Here is a 24,915-nt window from a genome sequence, read left to right on the forward strand (position 1 = left end):
AGCAGCATAATTTTGGTCCCAAAAAAACCCCATCAAACTCCACAGACTTCTGCATCCCCAATTAAAAGTGAGAAAAAGAAATAGCAGTTCAGACTGAAGTTCCTCAGCCTCATATTTAACAGTGGTCAGATGTGAATGGTCAGGAAAAAAGAGAACAGGACAGTCCCCATGCGTTCTCCCAGCTCCTGATTTTTTGGATGTATTGACTCTGAACCAGTTCATTTTGGAGTGTCCATTGCAAGAGAGCTTTTTCCCTCTGATGTGCATTATGGAGAGACAGAGGATACAGAAAACTCTAGATCTGTTGGAGGAAGGGGGTGGGAGAACCCCACACCTTCAGCAGGACAGCAACACACAGAGTCTGAGCTGACTGAGAACGTTTTGCTAACTGAAAATCAGATATTATCAATATTTCTTGTTAATCTTGCTGCTGCAGAACTGGGGACCTGAAATCACATCCAGAGATTTAAATTATCCAAATTTTAAACTCATAATTTTGAATTGGATGTTAAAGACCATCACTGTGAAATTCTGCCACTGGTGCCCTTCATCCAATATTCAATTTATTGAGGATTTCCCCTTTTTAAATCACTGTAGCCCAAGCTCAAACTGCTCTTTCCTCTTCCTTCCTCCTCCCAGGAGAAAGGTGCCAATGCTGAGCTGCCACTGCAGAGCTGAGCAATAACAACAAGATAAAGATAGATTTCTAAATTATAATATCAAATAGTATCAAGCACAGGATAGATGCCAGCAAAAGAATGGGTGCAGGAGCAGAAGGGGGAATTCTTACAGAAGTAGAATTTGGGGAAAATGTATATTACTGTGATTATGTTCACTTGTGATGGACAGCAAACTCAGGAGAGGAACATGAGGAATCACAATCCAGGGGCATCATTGCTGGGAATACTGAGCAGCATTGGGCAGTGACATTGAACAGAACAGTTCAGCATCAGCTGTTTGAAGGTATATTTGTCTTTTCAAGGAGTAATAAATAATTGTAAAATGCTTTGTTGGTATGCTGTTAAACAATTTCTTCTTTAAAAACCAGTTACAAAATCAATGATGGCTGTTATTATTGTACATGCTAAGATTAATTTAAGATTTAACCCAGTTATAAGGATCAAAATTTCTGTTTTATTAGCATGGCTACATAACATTTTCCATTATTAACACTTGTATTGATTGAGAAAATACACAAAACCAGATGGTTTACTCTTAAATGGGCCTCCTGCAGCACTTAGATATAAAATTTTAAAAAAAGCAGAGAAGAAAAGCCCCAACAACTTGGTGTTTGATTTTTTTGAGTGGATTTGTGATGATTTGTGATCAACAGCAAGTGATTCTTGCCAAGAGCTGTACCTGAATAGCAAAGGTGCCCAGGACAATAGTGCAAAAGATGGGGTTTCTGAAGATGCCGTCGAAGACGTTCCTCTCGCCGTGGATCTTGCGGGCGTTGATCTCGTTGAAGAGCTGCATCATGACAAAGGTGTTGAAGATGATGGTGTAGTGCTCCGAAGGAGGAGAGTGAAGAGGGGCGTTCCTCCCACTGTCAATCTTAAACATTTTCTCACCTAGGTGTAAGACGGAAAGAAAAGTTTCCTCTAGGATGAATCAAACCAATTTATATTCCACTCGTGTTCTTCAGCCTGTTGCCTTCTTTGCTCTGCTTTTGCTAGATAAAACTTGTCTTGCACCAATGAGCAAAACTCATCTCAACTGAGCAAGAAGCTGTTCAAATGCTGACTTTTATCTAACTCCTATCTAACAACACCTACACGACATTCTCAGTCCTACTCTTACCTCCCCAATTAGGAATTGCTCTAAGCACTCAATTCTTTCAGGTATAACAAATCTTAGGGTCATTGCCAGAGTGTTTGAATTTTCTACACCGGTTAGAAGCCACCTCTCCTTCATCAGGTTTTATCCATTTACTAATCCAGTGACTTCTGCCAAGCATTGAAAGGTATCAATCACAAAATACACAGGCATTCCTGGCTTTTAAGAGATTTGGGGTTGATCAGCAGCAGGCTCTGCTGTTTAGTTTGATAATTTGGCTTTCACTCATAGATCTGACCAAACAAAAATCAAGATACAACCCATGATGAGTAACTAAAAATGTGGTGAGCTTTGAAAAAATAAAGTTAAGATTTTTTTTTATACCACAGCCTGACAGGACCAGACAGTGAATTCTGGATTTCTGATGTCTCAAAGACATTTATGTTTTGTATGTTCAAACACGATGCATTTCTAAAAATAAAAAAGATAAAAATTTGATGTACTGGTCTCTGAAGAAGCCTCCTACAAAAGAAAGGAATTGTTATTTGACCAAAATAGAAATAATTCTCATTAATTTGAAATTTCATTATGGAGGCACTGAGTTTTGCACATCATGTCAATGCAAAGCTGAGCCTTGTGGAGTTTAGAAAGGAAAAGATTATTTCCAAGGCTTATCCGAAAATTGTCTGGGATGTGTCCTTCAAAGTATGCAGGAGTTTTCCAAAGACGCACAGGAGCAACTAGAACAGGGGGGAAAGCCTGGTTTCCTTTTCATCTGGCACAGTATAAAATATTTTAAACCATAAAATTCATCAAAAAGCAATTCTAACTCCCCATTAAGTTCACAGAAGTTCTTGTTCCAAGATGCGTATCAAATGAATTAACAAGAGTTTCTTCATCTGTTTTAGAGAACCTGAAATTCCAATTATCTAATGCAGACATTCTCCAATTCCCTGTAAATCTAACAATGCTAGAGACCACCTCTCTTCATAAAGGTGGCAATTCTTTTGGTTTAATTCCATTGTGAACAGATCATTGCCTCCTCTGAGCATCCCAAGTAAGCTGCCAGATGGCCATAAAGTGGACAAGGCTTTGACAATGGAGCTCAAAATCCTCCTAAAAATCATAGATTTACATTTGCAGCTTCTCTGGAAGTCTGTGTATAAGGAAAAAAAACCCTGAAAGACAACACATGTGATTTAACAGTGACTACAAAGTGACAAGAAGACAATACCCAGCTGAAAAAAATAATCTGTCCTTTGAGAGGGTTCAGTTATTTTTGTGGAGCAACAGAATCTATTATTAGCTCCTACTATTCCCTGCAGCAAGAAACATTTCTCCTCCTTCCCTGCCCTCTCCAAAATGCAACCTATAAAAAGCATCCATTGCCAGCAAGGCCTGAAGAAGAATCCAGTAATCCAATAAATTAGACTTTTCACCCCCTTTTAATATCCATTCCAGAAATTAAATGTCAAAGCAGAGTGTTATCTGTATCACTTAACACTGATTACTTACTTTCCATACCACTTAAGATCAACATTATTTCTGGACTGTGGACAACACTTTGCTCTTGGTAAAATGGATCTTGATTTTTATTGTGGTTTGTTTTGTGGGGTTTTTTAAATTTGTTTTTACGTCCCTACTCACCATGACAAGGCTCACGATGAAATCTCAGTGTAGAAGCAGCAGGGTGGACACTCCTATTACAGCATAACCTTCTATGCTGTGCTTGGACACAAACTTTTGCCAAAGCCCAAACTGGGATTTCACGAGGGGAAAAAAGCTCAATGAGGCCATTCCCAAGGTAACAATACATGGAAAGTGACTACAACATGATACCTCCTGTGCTTCTTATGCCATCAACCAGGATTCACAGAATCACAGAGTGACTGGGTTGGAAAAGACCTTCAACATCATCGAGTCCAGCCCAGCCTTAACACCTCAACTAAACCCTGGCACCCATGGAACAGACCCGAACACCTCAACTAAAGCATGGCACCAAGAGCCACATCCAGGCTTTGTTAAACACATCTAGGCATGGTGACTCCACCACCTCCCTGGACAAGCCATTCCAGTACTTTTTCACTCTTTCTGTGAAAAACTTTTTCCTAATATCCAATAAGAAGTTTAAGGATAACGAAGGCTGGCAACAAGCGCTCATAAACTTGTTACATTTAAAGCAGAACGACACTTCAGCCGTGCAACCCAGCTGCTCGTGAGCTGAGCGCCGAGTCTGGGCGAGCTGCTCACCGACAAAGAGCAGGGTGAAGATGAGGGTGAGCTGGTAGACGGCGTGGCCCAGGATGTTTTTCATCATGGTGCGGGAGATGAGCGGCTTGTTGCGGCCGTAGGGTTTGCGCAGCAGCAGCGCCTCGGTCGGCGGCTCCGTGGCCAGCGCCAGCGAGGCGAACGTGTCCATGATCAGGTTCACCCACAGCATCTGCACGGCCTTCAGGGGAGAGTCCTGAGGGGAAAAATCAGGAAGGTTTAAATTTCCCAGGAAAAGCCTGGCTGGGGGCTTGTTTTTCTCATGGGGCTCAGAAATCCCTGCACTGAAGAACCTTTTTCTGTTCCTTCTGCAGGACCAGGAGCCCAATACCTGAGCAGAGAGAAATTATCTCCCTGCAGGCATTTAATCAGCACCATTTGCAACCACAAAACTCATACCAAGCATGACAGTAACTCCTAACACACATTGCAATGCTCTCCTTTCCTTCATTTCCATTCATTTCCTTTCATCCTGAAATTAGATATAACTAGCGAATCCAAGTTTCTCTTGTGGAAGAAAAATTATATTTAAACAGATTAAAAAGTAACATTTCCTTTATAGTAAAACCAACCTGACTTTTTTTTTCAGAGACAGCTTGATATTATTAAAAATGTATGGAACAATTACGGTGACACTGTGATACATTACACTTAAATAAGATCATTAATAGTGACATAATAATAAAAAGAGCCTGATATTTTGATAAAAAATAATCTGAAACTTATTAAAATATGTCAAATGTGCAAAAGCAAGACAAGTTATTCTTTTATTACTAAAAGGAAAGCATATTTGCCACTAGAAATGGAATGAAAAACTCCAAATACTGGTATTTGATGCAAGCTGTGGTTTTGGAAGCAGCTCTCCAGTCACTAGAAGGAGCTCTTTCCTCACACAATCCCATAAAGTCTGTGGTCGTAATACAGAGGACTCTAGGTCATGTTTAAAAACCCCAAAATTAACTAAATAAAGCAAAGTTACACAGATCTCAGGAGGATGCTGGACAACCCTTAACGAAGTTTTGTTGTGTAATGCTCTGGGGCAGCTGTGAAGAGAGAGAAATGTTTCAAGGAGCCAGGGGAGGAAAAAACAAACAAAAAAAAAGCAAACTCCCATGCCTTTAGACTGTATAAAACAGGCAGCATTAGCAAGGTCTGCTTCCTGTTCCAAACAGACCATTTTTATGAGGGAAAAAAGAATCACCAAAGTAATAAGGCATCAACATGACAAATTTCATTGTGAAATTGAGTTACTCTGCTGGGTGAAAGCTGGGAGAGGGGGCACTATTTTTATGTATTTCATTACCATGGTGCTGCAGCAACGAAGCCAAAACAATGTAGAGGACAGGATACAAACCAAAGCAAAGCCAACAAAACTCCCTGAGAGCTCTGCCTGTTTCTTCAAAGGGTTAAATGTTCCTTTTTAATGAAATACCATAAAAGAACATGCATTCAGTATCCCAAGGACTGATAAAAGACAAGGGTAAGTGCTTTGGTCTCTTGAGCATCTGGTTTAGATTCGAACTCTTCCTGGAGATAAAATATTATTTCCCCTTAAAAACACATTTTTAACACATTTACACAGATCTTTATGCATTTGATTTATTAAAAAAAACAACTTTTGAGTTATTAAAAAGGATGGAGAAAAGCAACCTCCTGTTTCTCAGTCTTACAGGTTGGGTTCATCACAGCAAGGAGGACAATTAGCATTAATAGATTCTTGACCTCTTGGTTATGGGTTGCATTAACTGAGCTTATCTGGAGAGCTCAGCTCACCCATTTGAAATGCAGCTGCAGAAACAGGAAATGTCTTTGTCTTTTGAGGTGACTAAAAAACTAAAGTTGATCAGGACAAACTTCATCCCAAACCGAGACTTCATTCATTTTTATTAACACTAATGGCTCCAACAAAGAGAGCACTTGCAGTAAAAAGCAGTTTGTGGCTGGGGCTCACAGACCCTCGATGGGACACAGGTAAAAAGGAAAACATCTTTTCTGATGAAGAATTTTCCTTTTTGTATTTTTGCCTGTCTCATTAATAAGTTTGAGCAAGCTTCTCTGCTTCGATCTGTTACAAAAACTCAATTTCCACTTCACACGCTGAATTCTCTGTCAATAAAACCAAATTTCCCTGTTAGATTTAATAGATGGAGTCAGAGATTCAGGTGTCTATCAGAGCCTGCCATATTCCCAGCAGAACAGGAAAGGCAGGGTATTTCAGTCTCTAAATCACACAACTGTAATTGGCAGTCATCAGTTTTGGCAACAACATGTTCTCACCATTTCACACTGCCAATCACCTTGGGTGGCTGTGGTGCCCCTAATAATTATCTATTATTGGCAGTGCTACACTGCTCAGTGGAGTGTGAGAGCTCATTCCAGGCTGAAGCCAAAACATTAAATACACATTAGTCTGGGCAGGCAGTGGAATGAAATTTCCACTGTAACTCTATCTGATTTCTGATTAGTTGGTGGAAACTGAGGGAAATACATATCAGCTAAGGAGCTTAGGCTTCCACTGCAGATTTTAGTCACTTATGCAAGTGGGATGCAAATCAACCTTCTTTTCTTTTCTTTGTGTTTTAGCCACTAACTGACTGGCCAAAAATTCTTAATTCCCTCTCTGAAAACTTTGGGGATGTGAACTACCCCAAATCACCACTTATTCATCAAATTCCTTTCACTTGACCTTGGAATAGGTTAGCCTTGGCCTAGAGGTAAAAGGAAAATGTCCCTTAAATCAAGTGATGTTACACTTCATCTTGGAAACACTTAAAAGTACAAATTGCCAAAGGCTGGAAATAAACTACAAATCTTTTGTGACATGCAGAGCCTCACAAATTTTAGAGCTTGTTACTTTTGATTTAGATGACAAGCTGCAAGGGAACAAAAAGGTATTTTCACCCTTACTTCTTTACTCCCGTTTGCCACGGAACACATGCAGGTATTCAGAAAAATTAGCATTTCTGGGAGTTACCTTTCTATACATTAATGCAAAAAAAGTCCCTGTGCTGCTAGATCACACTGTCTGCTAATTGTATAGAAGTGGCATCCTCAATTCCATTCCCATGCCTTGACAAAACAAAGCTAAACAGTACAGACTTGGATTTTATATTACAGCTTTTTCAAGTTTGCCAGTGCTATTATTTTAGAATTTGCCAAGTACAGTTCTGCAGTAAAACATTATAACCACAAAAATTACTCCCTTTTACATGTAAGTATAGATCATCCTCATTTTTTTGAACAAGATCTGTAAAAACAATCAGTGATTCATGCAGCAGTTCATTGCTACAGTGCCTTTTAATTAACATTTAATTTTCCAAACATAATGTCCTATGGAGTCACTGTTTTCAGCTCCTAATGTCTGCTAAAACACTAAGTCTCTCTCAAAGTGCAAGAATAATAATTTGAATGTAAAATGTTAAAACACAGCTTTTGTCTTCCCTTTTTTCAGTGCAACCCTTTTGAAGAGTTACAATTGCCTCAACAGTTGGAGCCACAGACCGAACCTGGCACAAAGAGAAACCCTCTTCTTTCATGGCTCCAGTGAAAAACTGTTTCCATTTGACTGAGCTGCATTTTTAAACCTTCATTTTCTTCCTAGCCAGATCACTCTGGACAGCTCCACTTGAAATGAGCTGCTATCCTCTGGGTGCTGTGTGTTTTTTGGGGACAGGGAGCAGGGTGACCCCATACAGGGCTCTACAGGACACCCAGAGATGTGGAGCACTGACTCACTGCAAGCACAAAACTCCCAAGAATTGTAGGCAGAGCTCCAAAAAACCACCCTCACTGCACCAATCAGGGGCTCTGCAAAGCTGTTATTCAGAGAATGAAGTCAGAATATAAAAGATTGTAGCTCATAAATCCACTGGAAAAACAAACGATGGGTTTAAGCTGAGGCAGTGGCTGCAGAAGAGAAAGGACAATTCTACACAAACTGGTCAAGACCACCACACCCTGACCACTCTAAAAGTGTGCAATGGGTGCCACAGGGAGGACAGAAAGAGAGAACTCAAATTAATTAAAAATAAGGTGAATGAGCCCAGCTCAGCTGCACTGAGCCACACAAAGCTCTCTGGGAGCAACCAGAGGTGTCAACTCCTCTGGGGTCTGTGCATACACAGACAGAGAGCTAAAACCACCCCTGCACCCCAGACTGAGGGCTCCTGAGTCAGCTCCCCACCAGGGACTTCTCCAAGCTCTGCTTTCCTGGATGACCCAGATCTCAGAGCCCCTTACGTAATTACAGCCTCACAACACAGAAGTTCTTTATTAGCTGAAAATTCAGATCTTGTGGCTTATAGATTGAGCTGCTGTAAACTGAAACAGGGCCCCAGGTAAGTGAGATCCCTTGGAGGGGTGGTTGTGGCAGCAGCTGTGCTAAGCTTGTCAGCAGGTGACACTGGATCTGTAATTCTTGTGCTGCTTAGAATATGGTTGCTGACACCTTAACATGACTTCGTGCTGGGAGCCAGGGGGGACAAGAGGAACAACCACTTACATTGGTCCTGTGCATAATAAGTTCTTTGACAGCCCAGTGTTTGTCCTGCATTTATCTGGCACTGGAGCAGTACAGAGACATTTTGTACTCATCACTATCCACTGAAACAGCAAACCAGGACAGAACAGAAATCTCAGATATGGCAGATATTCTCTAACAGGAGCATCTTCTTGAAGCAGGCATTGGGTAGATGAAAAATAAAATGCTTAAAATTAACAGAATTAAACTAAACAGCAGTTCCCTGAAGTGGAATTGGCAAGGACCTTCACTTCATTAATCTACTTGAGGAAAAAAGCAGCAGATTATTAAAATGGCCACTAATGGTCCCAGGTTCTGCCTAATGTTTTTTTTAAGCCTCTCCATGGGCCTCCCAAGGTGCCCTAGAGCAAACAAATCATCTCCTGCGTGGGCACTGCACTCTCTGGGTGCCCCTTGGAGGGCTGGCTGCGCTCCCACCCCACTCACACAGACATTAATTAATTCATTAATGCAGAATTGCAGTGCTTTCACTTGGAGTTCTGCAGGGAGATGACCACATCCTCGTATTTGCATGTACACCACAGCAAGTGCAGGATCAAGGCTGAATAAAATTAAGCCCATTATGCTGCCAAGCACAGGCCAAGTATTAAAAAAAAGATTAGTCCAAGCAAAGACTTTATTATCTTTGTACTTCCTTTAGGCACAAATCAAAAAGAGTAGGTGAGTGTGCTGGCCCCAAACTGCAGAACAGATTACTTGAGAGGTGGCACGAGGAAGAACAGAACAAATGTTATTAACTAAAGAGAATTTTTCTCATTCTAGCTATGAAATGTCACCAAAAGAACAGCCTGTGTAATGTTCATTAACCTGAATCCTAATGATGGACTGAAATTACATTCTGTGTGTCAGAGAAAGACAAACTGACTACCTAAATCAAAGGAAAACTCAGTCCAGTGAAGACTTTCTTCGTGTTCATTTTGAAGGTCACAGGAAGTTTTGCTGCCTTTTGGAAACTATAGATTTAAGCTCTGTTTGTTTGTTTGTTTGTTTGTTTGTTTGTTAAGGACTAAAACATTTCAGTCAAAATCTTTCAGTCGGACCTGTGCACAGTTCTGCAGATTTGGATGTACATGTGTGCACCTAGGCTGTTGTAGGCAAGATTTTTTGGGAGAGTCCTGCACTTTGTGCTGGAGCTATTTTCATAGCAACCAGAGGGTACAGCATGTTCCCAAGTGCAATTTTTAGCAAAGCTTTCAAGCCAAACAGAATGTCCTTTGGCTGGCTGGAGTCAAAGCCCAACACAATAATGTGCATTTGTGAGGCAAAATCCTTCTTGAATGAGACAGAACCGAGAGCAGCTCGAGATTATTCACACTGAGTGTAAAAAGTGGCAAAGGACAGACCTGCTGCCTTTCTGCTTCCATCTCCACTTCAGCTTCCCCCACACCTTTCCTTTGGGTTTGCACCTTTACTGCCAAATTAAGGAAGTGCACAAGAATCTGCAGAGCAACCCAGGAGTTCCAGGAGGTGTCCACTAAAACCTGTGAGCAGAGGCAACAGGCCCAGGGATGGTCTCACAGACCTTGGGGGCAAGAGAAATGCACTGGGCCTGATCCAAATCCTTCTAGAAGCCAAAAGAATGATTCAAAGGATGAAAAAAAGCTCCAGAATTAAAAAGGGGGTTATGCTTGTACTGATAATGGACTTCACATCCACTTAGACTTGAATTAAAATAGTCCTTGCACTGTTCCAGCAATGTTTAACCTCCTCAGGGATAAAAAATTATTTGGTTGAGAAATAGAATGAGTTTCCCTTTGTGCTTCCACAAAAAATTGAAGAAGTGCTGAGCATTGACCAAGAAATTTCACCTTAAATGTTTCTAGTCAGACACTGATTGTCAATAAAATCAGTTCCAGTGATGGTGCTGCTGACAGCACCTTGTTCTGGGGCTGGGTTTGTACCACATGCAAAAACCTCCCAGAGTTTCAGTCCTCATTCCTGTGTTACCAGCAACAATCATTTCACAGCTGGGCATTGCCTCAATATGCTGGGAAATCTTTCCAAAGGGAAACTCATCCAAATTTGCTGCAACACCACGGATTTTGTCCCTCAGCACAGGCTCAGTGGTGACGAGAAAGGGACCTCCAAGGCCTCTGAATGTCAGCCAGGGCACAGGAGAAGTTTGACCTCATGGGTTTGTTAAGGTGCCTGGGTTTCTGGTTGCAAGGATCAATTCCATGATTCCAATGTAAGTTTAGCCTGGAGGAGAGTTGATGACTTATTCATTGCTTTGCTCAGGTGTGCCTGGGCTGAAATGTACCTGCTGAAACAGGTATGGGCATCTGGATGATGCACCATGAGGGAAGCATCAGCTTTCCCACAGTGCATCCCAATCCAGGGAGGCACTTTGTGACAGCACCTGTCTGCAGCATCTAAAATATACATTATTTTAGAGACTGACAGCACTAAAAAACACATTTTGTTATTTTCTCATTAAAACAAAAACCTTACACTGTAATGCATATATCCTGTTTACTCTCTAGAGGGAAAAAGAAGGCAATTTTTTCCTTTTGCCCAAAAAATTGTAATTTGAGGAAAAAAAGATGCTTTCTTTGAGATATGCTTCTTGCAAATGATCTGGATATGTTGCATCTGCACCAGGATTGCAATGAAGGATTAATGGAGTGCAAGAAAGAGAGGTCTAAGTCCGACTCTATGTGTCATTTAATTGGTTTGTCATCTGCATCTGGAATTAAAAATAACTGCCTGAAAGCAACAAAATAATTTTATTAGTCAAAAAGATTGGGGTTACTTCCATGGGTCAGCACTGCTGTCTTGAAAATAACCTCATTCCACAGTGCATTAAAAAATATGTATTCACTGTTGAGGTATTCTGAGAGGAAAAGTTGACATAACCTGCTCCTTTCTCAACCCATGGTGTTTTCAGTTTGATCATCACAGGCTCAGGGATGGCAACACTGAGGGAGGCAAAAAAGCTCCTAAAAGTGAATTCCTTTGGGAAAAAAGATGGATTAATCCAGCCTGACGTCAGCAGCTCTTTAATCCTCAGCAGCCTGATCCTTGGAATGCTCAGGAGAATTTCCAAAGGTTTTTTTGCTAAAATATATTGTCTTTTCGTTTTATAGCTTTTATGTATTCTCAGTGCCCTTAGTATGCATACTTGTAATTCCTCAAGTCTGATAACTTAGCATAGTCCTGATATTCTATTAAGCCAGAAAACCAAACGTCCTAAAGGACTCACAGTCAGAGGCCAGAAAGCCCTGCACTATCTTGAAAAACCAAGGTCTCCTCTCAAATATATCCTGTAAACTAAGATTAAGCCCAGCCAGGAATAAATACTTCAAGATAAAAAGGTACCACACTATCCATTCAAGCATCTCATTGGGGCATTTTCATAGATATGCTAATTTGCAAGGTCTATAAAACTGCACATGTGATCTATGGTGTGTACACATTTCAGCATGCTCCACCTTGGTGAAGCATTACACCACAAAAATCCTTATTAAATACCAAGGTAAAACCCCTTTAACCCTTAACCATGCCTAGCTCTTCATTTTAGCACCAAGGAAAAGCATCAGTTTGCACTAGCTGTGTGCCAAGCAGGAATCAAACGCAAGGCCCCTTCCACTGGGAGTGCGGATTGCGGCGGGATCGCGGCGGGATCGCGGCAGGATCGTGGCGGGATCGTGGCGGGATCACGGCACGATCCCAGCAGGATCCCAGCAGGAATTTCTCACCTGGGTGATGCAGGCTCCAGTGAAGGCCACGATGACGGCCACGATGTTGACGGTGAGCTGGAACTGCAGGAACTTGGAGATGCTGTCGTAGACGTTGCGGCCCCACATGACGGCCTTGACGATGCTGCTGAAGTTGTCGTCCGTCAGGATGATGTCCGAAGCCTCCTTGGCCACGTCCGTGCCCGCGATGCCCTGGGGAGAGGGTTGGGAATGAGATTCCCTGCTGGACAGCACAAATTTCCATCTTCAAAGCCCACAGCTTTTTATATTTCCTGGAATTTCGCTAATTTGGCCAGGTTTTGATGTGAATTAGGCCACAGAAAAGGGAATTGACAGAGAGCAGAGGAGTTCGTGTGGTGATGGCTCTGAGAGTTTTATCAGTTTAAAGACTGCTGATTATCTGAGGTATTTTTGTCATTGATGATGGTTTTTTATTATCCATGAACAGAATGGGTAACAGAAATGAGAATTATGTGTCTTTATATATAGTCAGAGTACACATGGAAGACACTTTTCCAATTAGCAGTGGATTTTACCACAGCAAAACAAAATCCTGAAGAAGTATCAAAACAAGCAATGCCAGTGAACCCAAGTAAATTAAAGAATTCTGAGTCAACATAATTCATTCCCACCAATATATTCCTTCACTGACAAGTAATAACTAAGAAACTTCACATTCAACAAATGGAAAAGCCCTTACAGCAAATTCATAATGGCACAAACATCAAGATTATACCATTGCAAAGCCAACATCAGCTTTTTTAAGTGCTGGTCCATCGTTGGTTCCATCCCCAGTCACAGCTACCACCTGCCTCTGTTCCACCTGTGTGCTGTCAATAATACCTGCAAAAAATGCATGTATGGGTGTGTGTTTACAGACATTTGTGGGCAATAATTAGCAAGATAAAATGTCCCTGTAAAAAAGCAGGGTCTGTATAATACAGATTGGATAACACCACACAGTTTTACAGTGATTAAAAAGGCAGATCTTTAAGGAAAATAACGATGAAAGCTGCCTCATCACCACCATCCACTACTAAACATCACCATTAGGATTTACATGGAAAGTTCTGATCCTGCATCATCAACACATCAACACAACCTGCTCAGGCTTCAAAGGCAATGAGAACAGCTCATTATGTCCTTCTGGCAGATTCCTGCTATTTCAAGTGTCACAGCCCAGCAGTGATCAAACACTGATGGAAAGGATCTGCCAAAAACTTAAGTTCATGCTTAGGGCCCTCCTAAACTGGGACCCAGCTGTAATATCAGCTTTACTAAGAGGCATTCTTATCCTAGAGACAACAAAAGCCATTGATGAATTTTATGTAGCTGGAGAATTTTAGCAGCCATGTTCAATTTTGCCAAACAATGATTAAGGAGATACAAACTAATTCTTTAAATTCTGGAACCAAGCATTTTAATAAATAGATAGAATAAAATAATTTCTACTTTCATTTTGAGTTCATTTGAGAGAAATTAAAAACACTTTTCACTATGTGAATCAAGTTTTTCACACAACAAGGCTGCAGGGAATTATTTTCCACTTATGGAAAATAATAAGGAAAGTCAGGAAAATAATGAAGAATTTTTCAGAGGCTACAGAAGCAGCTCAGGTTTTTATAGAATGAAGGTCATTCAGAATTCATGTTTCTATTTCCATGTCAAGGTCCATTTGAGCAGGAGTCCAGAACAGAGAGTTGTTGTGTAGGATACAAGAACACCTTTCCATATTGATAACTTAGGGGAGGCAAATGACAGAATTCCTTTTGCTAACACATTTTGCACAAAGTTGTTACCTCCAAAAACAATTATCCAAACCTACCCAGTGTGAAAAGCTTTCACTCTGCTCTGAAAAAAAAATCCCTCCCCTATCAGATAACCAAGAAGAAATAGGAAATTGCAGATTACAGAGCAATAGCTGCCTCTTGGCAAGGTTCAGGCTTATCAGGCACCAGAAGATTGCAGTGCCCTGTGCAAGCAGTTAGTGCCCTGTATTTTTCAGAGTTATGAAAATGAGAAAAAAATGCCCTATTCACTTTCCACTGGTAGTATGATTTCAGAAAAAATGGCAATTACTCTGATAAGATCTCACAATTAGAGCTTTCAGTTTGTTGGGGTGATTTGCCTTTGGTATTACTAAATAAACAGGAACATCATCTGTCACTCCTGTTAAAAGCATTTACTTTGTCTTGTTATTAACACATCCTTTGATGTTAAATTAATAGTTTAAGCTTCTAAAAAAAAAGTCATTAAAATCTCTGGCTCATTAAGGTATTAACTGCTCCAAAGAGGTCAATAGTATCCACTCACAACTGGGCTCCAAGTGGGAGCACAACCCAAATCAAGTTGAAGAGGCTCAAACAAATGATCTCCTAATAGAGATAAATGGATATAAATAGTGACTGTGCTGATGACTGTGCCACCAACTGCCCTCCATCAGCCAATTCCTGGGTGCTGCCAACTCATTCACAAGGTTTAGGAGGCACTTTTATCCCAAAATCCAAACTGTGCAAGCCAGGATGAGCACAGAGCACGGACCTGAACGCAGCCATGGAAAACCAGACATGAAAAGGTCTCAGGTATCATCAGAACCTAAGCCCCAGACCTTCCCCACAGGGCCCACTGGGAGTGCCATAGGAAATATGTGGAATTCTGGGGTTGGATTTCAGTGCTACCCACGGAAGAGAGAAGCAAAACTCCCATCTGTACGTCAGACAAATTTCTAAAATGGAGCAGCCACGATTATTTGGGATTCAGAGGATTTATCACAGCTCTGCCAACACTCTCTGACTTCTGCCTGCTCCTTTTAATCTCTTCCTCCTGCCTGCTTCCTCCCATTGCTGAATGTTTGCCTTCTTCCCAGCACATGCCTCCTTCCAAACACATTAAGGTTTGTTTTCAATATTCTGTCAGTGGCTGTGATAAGGTTTCACCTCAAGAATTCTCTTAAGTACTGAGAAATGTGCACAGATAAAAATCACGGTGTGAGGAGACCCAAGAGAAGAAGGATGCCCAGGAAGGGCTCTCCCTCTGAGCTGTGGGGATTAATCTCTGATGTGATCAGGGAAAAATGTGGCTGAGGGCATGAGCTAACAGGCTGCCAGTAAAGAGAACATTCCCTGGCCTTTGCACTCAGTCCAAGTGGCTGAAAAGAAGCTCCAGTAATAATCAATCATGTCTAACAACCAGGAAATTTCTTCCAACTATACAGCTTTGCTCCAGTTGAATGCTTACATACAGAATTTTAATAAAAACAGGTTTTCACAGGGAATTCTTCTACTCTCAGCAAAGCTTCCTGCCAAAACAGCCTTTGCTCTTTCAGTGGCCTCCTCTCTTGTGTTGAGCTGTTTGGCCATGACTTTCTCCTGTCAGAAAGAATTTCCTAATTTCCTTCAACAGCCCCAGGAGCACACCTCGAGCAGAACATGACAGTGTGCTCCACACAGGGATCCCGCTGATGTGGCAGGAATTTGGTTAGGAAATTTGGGCAGGAATTTGTCCTGTGGCTTGCATAAGACAGAAGTTTCTCAGAGCAAGCAGCTTGTGTCAGATGAGGGCAAAGATCAGATTTAAAACAACCATGCAGAGCTGTCAAGGGCTCTAAATGCATAAGCCTGCCATAAAAAGTACAAAATACGAGATACAAAACTGAAATGTATCCTACATCTCCCACCTTCCTCCCATCTAACACTAAGCAAGCATTAAATCAAATCCACTCAGGATAATAACTCAGGGAATATAAGCCAACAATGTCTCCTCTGCACCCATGGCTCAGCTCAAACACATCAGAGCCAGCCCCAGGTTCTCCCTTTGTCACAGGACAAGTGCTGCTCTACTTAAACAATCCTTGCTTGTCACCCTTAGAGTTGCATCAGTAAGAAACTCCAGGGAGAAAAAAAAAATCCAGGTTTAGAGATTACTTTCTGTCTCAACTGCTTAAAACAGGCAGGGAAATTCAGCTCCAGCCGAGGATTTCAGAGCTGAAGCCCAGTTCAGGGTTAGAGAGGCAGGAAAGCTGATCCTCCCTCAGGATCACACAGATTTGTGTGTCTTTGACAAGCTAAACATAGGTACAGCCATGTATTTTCAGGTTAGTTTTTAATATTTCCAAACTTCTGGAAGGTCCCTGTTAATGTAACAAGAATTTGCATCGCCTGTCTGAAGGAGAAAGCTCAAATTTATTGCAGTTACATGCTTGGGTACTTGCCTGGATAGAAGTTTAAAGGTTGATATAAAAATGTTCCATATGACATTACAGACAGCATTGGGAATTAAATGGAAATTCCTCCCCAAAGTTCAGAACATCAATTAATACAATTTTCTGTATTTTGATTATTCTACCCATCTCACAGCTTTCCACATTAATGAGGTTATGAACATACTACCACACCATGAAATAATAGTTGAAATATTTGAGTAATTAAGGGTGATTACTAAAAATCTTTTCTTAAAGTTCCTTTTCTGTTTGATAACAAATTAGCCCTACATGAGAATAGCTGATTTTAATATCACCAAAAAAATAATTCCAGTCTAATGTAAATATCTTGGAAGGTACCACTTGTTTAATTGGTTAACTGAGTATTTCTTTGATCTTTTCTATTCCTTCTGATGATATTTCCCATCAGTGTTAAACAATTGTTTCTTGCAGTGGTTTTAAAAGATAAACTGACAATTTTGATTTCAGCAATAGCACTATAACCTCACATCAGTATAAATGATATGGGGTTTTTACTTGTTGTATTTTGAAATAGAGTTAAAAATATGAAATTTTTAATTTGATAAACAATAATATGAAGTATGAAATTTTAAAAATATGAAAAGGTGTCTTAAAACCCATCCCAAACTGTATTTCAGTGGGACTGAGATTTTGGTTTCACTGAAGCAGTTGGTGATAATAAACCACTCTGATGGGTGTTTTTTCAATCTACCTCTACTTCAAAGCCATAAATATTTGACTGCAAGTGTCTGCCCAGGCTGAAATGCTGAACCATGCCTTTCTCTGTCCCTCAGCAATACTGAAAACAAAAGTGAAAAATAAAAATGATCCTTTTGCTGGGTGGGACTGTGCTATGTTAAGGGGAAAAAAGATTCCCTCCAGCAGCTGTATGTCATTAAAAATTAAATATAAAAAAAGTTTATTTTCTGATGTGTGTTTTTAGCCTAGAGCAGATAGAATACATCAAAGGGGAGAAAATCCTCTCAATCCCTCAAGTGTCTGAGAAAAACATAACATTTTAATAAGAGGTCCAAAACTAGTGAACATTTAAATAGTTTCTTGTAACTTTTAATGGCCCTTGGAGTATTACCAGCCAAAAAATTCCATCATGATTTCCACAGACTCGTTCTTGAACTTTGTTAAGACACTTAATTGCTCTCTCGACCTTGTCACATCTTTAAAACATTAATTGTGGTACTTGCATGTGGCATTCAGTAGGAGTAAATATCTTTTGGGCTGTCAAAGTGCTTATGCTACAAACCATCAACAATTTGCTGTTCCTTTTTTCTCCAGCTCTCTATTGATTTCAATTTCCCTGGCAAAGGTTTCCTGCTCCTCTTGAGGGAAAATCCTGAATGATTCAGACGAGCACTCCTGAGGGACTTGGTTAATCCACTTAATGAAACACAAATTGTTGTGTTTCTGAAACAAATCAGCTGTTGGGCTGAACAAGGGCTGTTTTCTCTGAGAACAGGATCCTGGAGCACAGGGTTTGAGGTGCACTGGTGAGGAGACTTCAGCTGACCTCGGGCAGGACTAACATTGACCCGTGGAGATAAAAATGCCTCTAAACCTTTCCAATCCTGAGCAAGCTCCTGCTGGAAAACTGTTTTGGAGCACACCTCCCCCAGAAATGTGTATTACTTATTAATTACACATAGGTACTGCCATACTAATAAATTGTGTACATTATAAGATATACACATAAAAGGGGGGGATGGAGATGATACATTCTGTCTCCAGCTGCCCATCCAGCACCATGCCAGAATGATCCCTTTCCACCTGGTCTCAAGCCCAAAGAACCCAACTGATCCAATCTTCAAATTCACAATGAAACTTCTGCTCTAGAGTCATTTAGGCATTTTTTAAAGTTGCATGATGCTCAAATGCCTTTGTAATCAGTCATGCATGGAATCATAGAAACAAAACCTAAAGGATTTTCTGCCTAAATGTGGATTAATATTGGAGTAGTCAACAGCTGAAAACAGGTATGTGATCAGCTGGATCTTAGCTGCTCCAAGAATTGCTAAAAGGGGCTCTCCAGACTTTTCAGGGCCTTAGCAAAGTATTCCAGCTCTTTCTTCATCAGGAAACAGCGACCTGCTGACAGGGCTTCTACCTGAGCATGGCCAAAAATGATGTTATTCCTGCTCAGGAACTGCCTGATTTCATCAGCTGTGAAGTGTGAGCCTCAAAGTCAACTGAATAAGATGTCAAGTCATCAAAAGAAAGAATGAAACTGCAAACCAAACCATCTTTAATGGGAGCATTCCATCTGCAGACAGTGCGGGGAGAAAATGGAGTTTGTATGGTGCATTTCCCACAGGGCAGATTCTAAAAATACAGGAATCTAAAGGGAGCCAATGCAAATCCCACAGTTAAGTTAGCCTATAGGAAAAATGGAATTGGCTGAAAAACCCCATCTCCACTGAGCAGCTCCCAGTTCCACCATCCCAATAACTGCTGCTGTGACAGGAAAAGGCTTTTTTTCTTTTGGAATACTCTTTAGGATAATTCTGGGAGAAGAGATGCACTGGAGTGACTGGATTCACTCTAAATGAGATTGCTCTTGCTTCCCTCATAAAGCAGTGCAGGCAAAGACAAAAACCCTACATCCCCTCTTGTTTATATCTTTTTTCCCAGCAATATTTTCTTTCTGCCCACCAAATGCACATTTTCCCTCCTGGCTGGAGTCTCATTCCAATTAAAAGTCACAAGGCAAATATGAGATTGCCTAAATCCACTAGCCAGGCATCTTATTGCTATTTCTCTTACTCCTGCCAGGGAGTTTCCTATTATTTTCCATGTCAAGAACACAAACACAAGAGTGCAAGAACACTTCCTTGTGCGGTGTAGGGATGTGCAATTAAAGATGACAACTCAGGTGGATTTGTTACAGTGAAATCAAAGCAGATGATGTGCTTCAACACCTTCATCATTGATTTCCACCCCCCCACAAGCAGTTTGCACCCACCTTTCACCAAAGTGTGTTTGTCCGTGGGGGAGGAGCGAGCAAGCACCCGGAGCTTTGGCCAGATTTTGTCAATCCGCTCCTGCTCAATCTGCAGGGGGGAACACAAAAAATGAACCCAAACAGTAGAACCCCAGCCTGTAATGAGCAGAGTTTATCTGGCTGTGTCAGATAACTCCCCTCATTGCTCAAACCTGCAGATTTTCTCCAAAGCACAGAAAAATTCCAGCAGCCATCCACGCTGCAAGTGAAGACAAGGCCAGTACTAACAGGGCTCAACTTCTGACTAACACAGGCAAATTTTTCCACAATACCTAACCAGCCTTTCTTATCAACTTTATGGATAATTCCACCCAGTATCATCACTCTAGATAAAGGATAGTGGAGTTTCTCAAAGCTGATCAAACCTGTTCACAAGTTTGTTGTTCTACTCCACAGAAGAACCCAAATCCATCATTCAGCACCAATAATGGCAAGATTTTCTTGTACAGCAACAGGAACAAAGCCAAACTTGTTGTATTTATAAAATTCCCAGAATTCCACCTATACATGCAGGGAGCAAATGACTGTGTCCACTCATTTATGATGAATTTTAGATTTTTCTTTTTCAGAACTGTGTGTGAGCTCCATTTTTGATGAGGAATTAAAAACATTCCAAAGGATAGATTTTTTTTTAATGCAAATCATTGCTGTGAGTACATTAGAGAAAGTGGAATAAATTGAAGAAATGAGAGGAGCTGGTTCTCAGTACAGATTGCAGGAGCAAAATTGCTGTGGAGTTCCTTCTCCTCCTTGCCACAAACTTGCCTTAATGGGCTTAATTTTGATTTCTTGTGGAGTAGTGCAGTGGTTCTAAAAACTGCACAATTAGGCCTGCACTAAACTGATCTTGGAAGAGTAAAGACTGGAATTTCACCACTGTTTTGAATTACAAATATTTAGTGGGAGATAAAGGTAGGAATTTTTCCAAGCAGTCTTTACTGTTTACAAGGCGCATACCATACAGGAGAATATTTTGGTGTTTCCACTGGGTTATATTTACCTCTCCCTTCTCATTTCGGATCCTCCTGTTGAACTCCTTGCCCTCGAGGCAGAGGAAGTCCTCTCCGGGGTGGATGATGCCACACTTGATGGCGATGGCACGCGCAGTGTTGATGTTGTCCCCGGTGACCATGCGCACGGTGATCCCGGCTCGCTGGCACTTCCGGATGGCTTCTGGCACCTGCAGAGGATCCCTTAGGGTTTTAGCTTTTGTATTTTTCAATTCCTGTACTATAAACTCCATACAGAGTGCTACTTAACTGCCTTCACTTTTTGGTCAGATAAAATTATTGATTACACATAGGTACTGCCATCCTAATAAATTGTGGATGTTATAGGATATACAACAATTCCTCTCTGGGCCTGGAGCTCAAGGACACCTCACAGCCTCGGGCCCCAAAAAGTACAAACAGAAGTGAGCTGGGGGGAGCAGACGGGGGGTGAATGACCTCATTCCCTGCAGCTGGAATTGGAGCATTCACCCCTGCTCTGTGAATGCCCAAACCCATCACGGTGTGACAAACTCGTGCCCATCGCCCACCTTGGGTGCAGCCTCTGGAGGCTGTGGCTGCCCCAGCTGGGCCTGCTGAAGGCTTTCAGAAATCCCCTCTTTATTCTCCTAACCTCTGCTCTGGGGGCCCCCAAAGGCATCACAGAAGCAAGGCAAGGGCAAAGAAAACACCTGGATCAGATATAAAAGACAAGGCAGGTGTCCCCATCCAGAAAAATTTCAGGCTAAGGAATGCCTGAAGCAGGAAGGGGAATCGGACCTGTTTTGTTCTTACTTGACTGTTGTGGAGTTGGGGTCACTCCACAAGCAAGGCAAATCTTGCATCAAGAAGTAAAAAAAAAAAATCATTTAGATCAGTTCCTTCAACTTTCTCCTGGCTTGAATAAAAATGAGTGCTCTGCAGTTTTTTTGACCTTTAGCAAGCTGAACATAACTACTCAACACATGCAAATATGAATGGATAATACAAACATTCTGTACAGAAAATGACTTTACTTCTGATCCAAACCTTCCTTTCAACAAGATTTTAAAAGTTATTGTGATTTAGCACTACTTAATTCATGCTAATCAACAGGTGGAATTCCTAAACACAGGAGTTTAAAATTAATATTTTACATATTTCAAAGTCATTAAAATGAAGCCTGATTTTACTAATGCCTTTTCATGCATGAGATAAACTTCTGCTGCACAGGAAATGTATCAGGGAGAGAAATATATTCAGGGTATAAAAGGGACTGTGAGATTAATGTAGGGGCTCTATTCTGACTTGGCATCATATACATCTTATTTGACAAAAAATAAATTCAGGAATTAAAAGAAAAGATTGATTTCAAATAATTAAATAAAGCTGTTTTAATACAGTACTTCAGTAAATGAAGGCTATAGAAAGGTTCCATGGCTATAGCTCAGTTTCATTTGGGGAAAAAATTCTGTTCCCTTGAACTACATCCTAATTAATTCTAATTTCTAAGTAAATATCACTAACCAATTAATTCAGTCTCATCACATTTTTGCATTATTTTGCATTATTGTTATGAAAGAATTATTTCTGCAAGAGAAAAACAGCAATATTATTTAAAGTGGGAGAATAAGGAATGTGTTTAACATGTCCAGAACAGCCTGGGTGTCATTCTTCAGCGCAGCACCACTTCTTTAAATTTCATTTTTACCTACAAGAGTCTAGAGCACCCCAGGATTCATCATGAAGGCTGAAGCCCTTCACAGAGCTACTGCCCTACTCAGAAGATGGCAATGCAAAATTATTAAAAAATGTTTTACAACCCCACAACTATTTGAGAAAAGGTATCAAAATAGATATTACTGTCTGTATTCAGTGCACCTTGCTGATCACAACCTCCAGCACAGATAGAAATGTGTTGTGAAACTCAATGCCGGTTTGAGTGGATTCATCTCATCCATTAGTGCAGAAAATGTTGAGAAACGGAAACACCATCTCCAACATTACACTGCTCATTTTAAGCATTTCTAGATATTTTCATTTCCTCTGTAGCCACAAGTAGGGGACACAGCTGACAACCCTTGCTCTGAGCCAGTGTGGCAAACCTTGGGCTTTAAGGGATTTCCTGGGGCCGGGAAGGCACTGAAAACCCCAAAGCCCTCTACCACATCACAGATAATGGTTCTCCCAACCTGGGAATAATTTCACACCAGGTTTGTGAATATTTATTAAAGGTATTTTGTGGAGTTCCTGTTTTCCAAAATGTCTCCTGAAACCAACACCTCAGTGAGGAAGGACCAGAGCAGCACTTTTCCCAGGATTCCCAAGAAAATCCCTCCACCCTGAGTGTGTCCACAGGAAGTGCTGTTTGCAGGACTTTGTCAACACAGACCACACAACCAAGGGCAGAATTCAGGGACAGAGCTTTATCTTCCCATTTCCTCACCTCCAACTGGGAATATTTTCCCTACAAATTGTACAACCTAGAAAAAATTATTTCCACCTAAACCCTTTTAGTGATGTGAAATAGATTTCTGTAGGGGAATGTATGATCAGGACAGGTCTGTTCCTTAAGCAAATGACCCCTGATCTCCCCAGTTTCCACATTCATAATCCTGTTTAAATCCCATTTGTCAATTGGAAATGCTTTTGGTACCCACTTGGAGCTGTGGTGACCCTCATGCATAGGACAGGACAGATTTAGATGGAAATCTGGAAAAGCAGCCCAATGGGTGGACTGTGAAGGAGAAAAATAAATTACAGTGCAAGCAGCAAAAAAGGGTTATTCCCATGAAGGGTCAGTCCTATTGAACAAGGTCAGGGGAGGGCAGCCCCAGCTGCAAACATGTCTCAAACTCCCATCTAACTGGAGAAATCATCCTGTTTTCCTCTCCTGTCATTTTCTGGACAGCTGGTGGGTGGTATCCGATTTAATAGTGTGTACAGTAATTACAGTTAAAATATTGTTCATATTTTTTTTATTGCTGTAAGGGAGAAAGAGTGTTGGCAGACTGAGTGGGCAGAGGAAGCAGATATTTTCCATCAGTTTTGCAGAGCTTAAGTACACATTTCACAATTTTTTGGGTTTATTTTCCCTCTGCAAAGCAAAATTTCCAATGCAAGCACGCATGCACCAAGTATCCAACGCAGGAATATCTTTCCCAATCAGGTGACAAATAAATAGGAGATATTTGGAAGGGATTTACGTTCATCTCCCAGAAATAACAGACTGGAGGCGTTTTCTGGCAGATCAGTGTGAGCCAGTTCGGGCTCATTAAAATCAAGCCAGAAAGAGTGTCAGGATCAACAGAGAATCTCTGCAGGAGAAGGCCATCACTCTGTTTGTTCTCTTCCTGTGTATTTATCAAAGAAAAATAAAAAACACACCCACAAAATATAAATATCCAGCAAGTAGTTCAGTGCTTGCTAAATCCAGCAGCTGCTGATGACTAAGCTGGTGTCTGAATTAACCTGGGAATATAGAAATGCCATGGGTGTCCATGGTGGGCATTCCAGAGAAAACTCAACAGTTGCTGGACATCAGTGTTAAATACCTCGTTCAAATTAGGTTTTTTAGTGTATGGGGGAGATGTGAGTGCCAGAAAGCTCCCTGAGCATCCCAAGAATATCCCTGGAAGCAGGAGGGAGGAAGGACTCCCCCAAAAGAGCAGGTGTTCCCACATGGGATCACTCCTGGATGCACAGGAGCCATGTCCCACAGGATCTACAGCACAGCCCAACACCACCTCAGGAAAAGGAGAATCCTGAGCCTTCCCCAGAAAACACAGAAATGTAACTGAAGGGAAGGTAAAGGCTGCCAGGACTGGGACAATTTTATTAGAATTACCTGATTTATCACTTCCATCCAAATAAATCCTGACACCCGTGAATATTGAGAATATTGATAAAACAGCACTTTTAGTAAGAAATCTTATTTTTGTGTTCTTTTTTTACCCCTACAGAAAGCACTTTGAAAATGCATAAGCTCCAGTGGGGAGTCAATTTAATGAGCAGATTTCATTTTGGCAAAATATTCCCTATAACTGCTCAACATCTTGCTATTTGCATCAGCAGTGGGGATTTCACACATGCACACTACAATATTCCAACCGAGTCAGATATTCCAAACTTACAGAGTTTTCTGAACTTTATGTTTTTCTCCTGGCTCAGGGTTTATTGGTTCATTTATTTCCCCTAAGGTACTGCTTCTTATAATGTGCAGAGTAGTAATAATTTAAATATTGGTTTAAATATTTTCATGATGTTATTGCCTCTTCAACACAGTCAAAAGAGACAAGGCGGACAAAAACAAAAACCCAAGTCCCACATGTCCAAAATTTGCTAAAATTCTGAAACTGCAAATATTTTATTGTGTGTCTTGCACTAAAATAGAAATGTTCCTGCATGTTCTGGTGCTAACCTACAAGAAATTC

General features: G+C 41.0%; 1 protein-coding gene across 16 annotated transcripts in view; it reads right to left on the bottom strand.

The window, feature by feature from the left end:
* The window catches only part of ATP2B2 (ATPase plasma membrane Ca2+ transporting 2), a 168,288-nt gene that overhangs the window by 23,787 nt on the left and 119,586 nt on the right, over positions 1–24,915 (bottom strand). For all 16 annotated transcript variants that reach the window (XM_084214770.1, XM_084214766.1, XM_084214771.1 and 13 more), the window contains 6 exons: positions 20,515–20,694; positions 19,476–19,563; positions 13,019–13,125; positions 12,283–12,474; positions 4,027–4,240; positions 1,360–1,571 (listed from right to left, as the gene is read on the bottom strand). In XM_084214770.1, coding sequence (XP_084070896.1) covers positions 1,360–1,571; positions 4,027–4,240; positions 12,283–12,474; positions 13,019–13,125; positions 19,476–19,563; positions 20,515–20,694 — 993 coding nt within the window. The remainder of the gene's footprint in view (positions 1–1,359; positions 1,572–4,026; positions 4,241–12,282; positions 12,475–13,018; positions 13,126–19,475; positions 19,564–20,514; positions 20,695–24,915) is intronic.

The sequence above is a fragment of the Fringilla coelebs genome (genome assembly GCF_963513975.1).
Source record: "Fringilla coelebs genome assembly, chromosome: 13".
In the NCBI taxonomy this organism is placed as follows: Eukaryota; Metazoa; Chordata; class Aves; order Passeriformes; family Fringillidae; genus Fringilla; species Fringilla coelebs.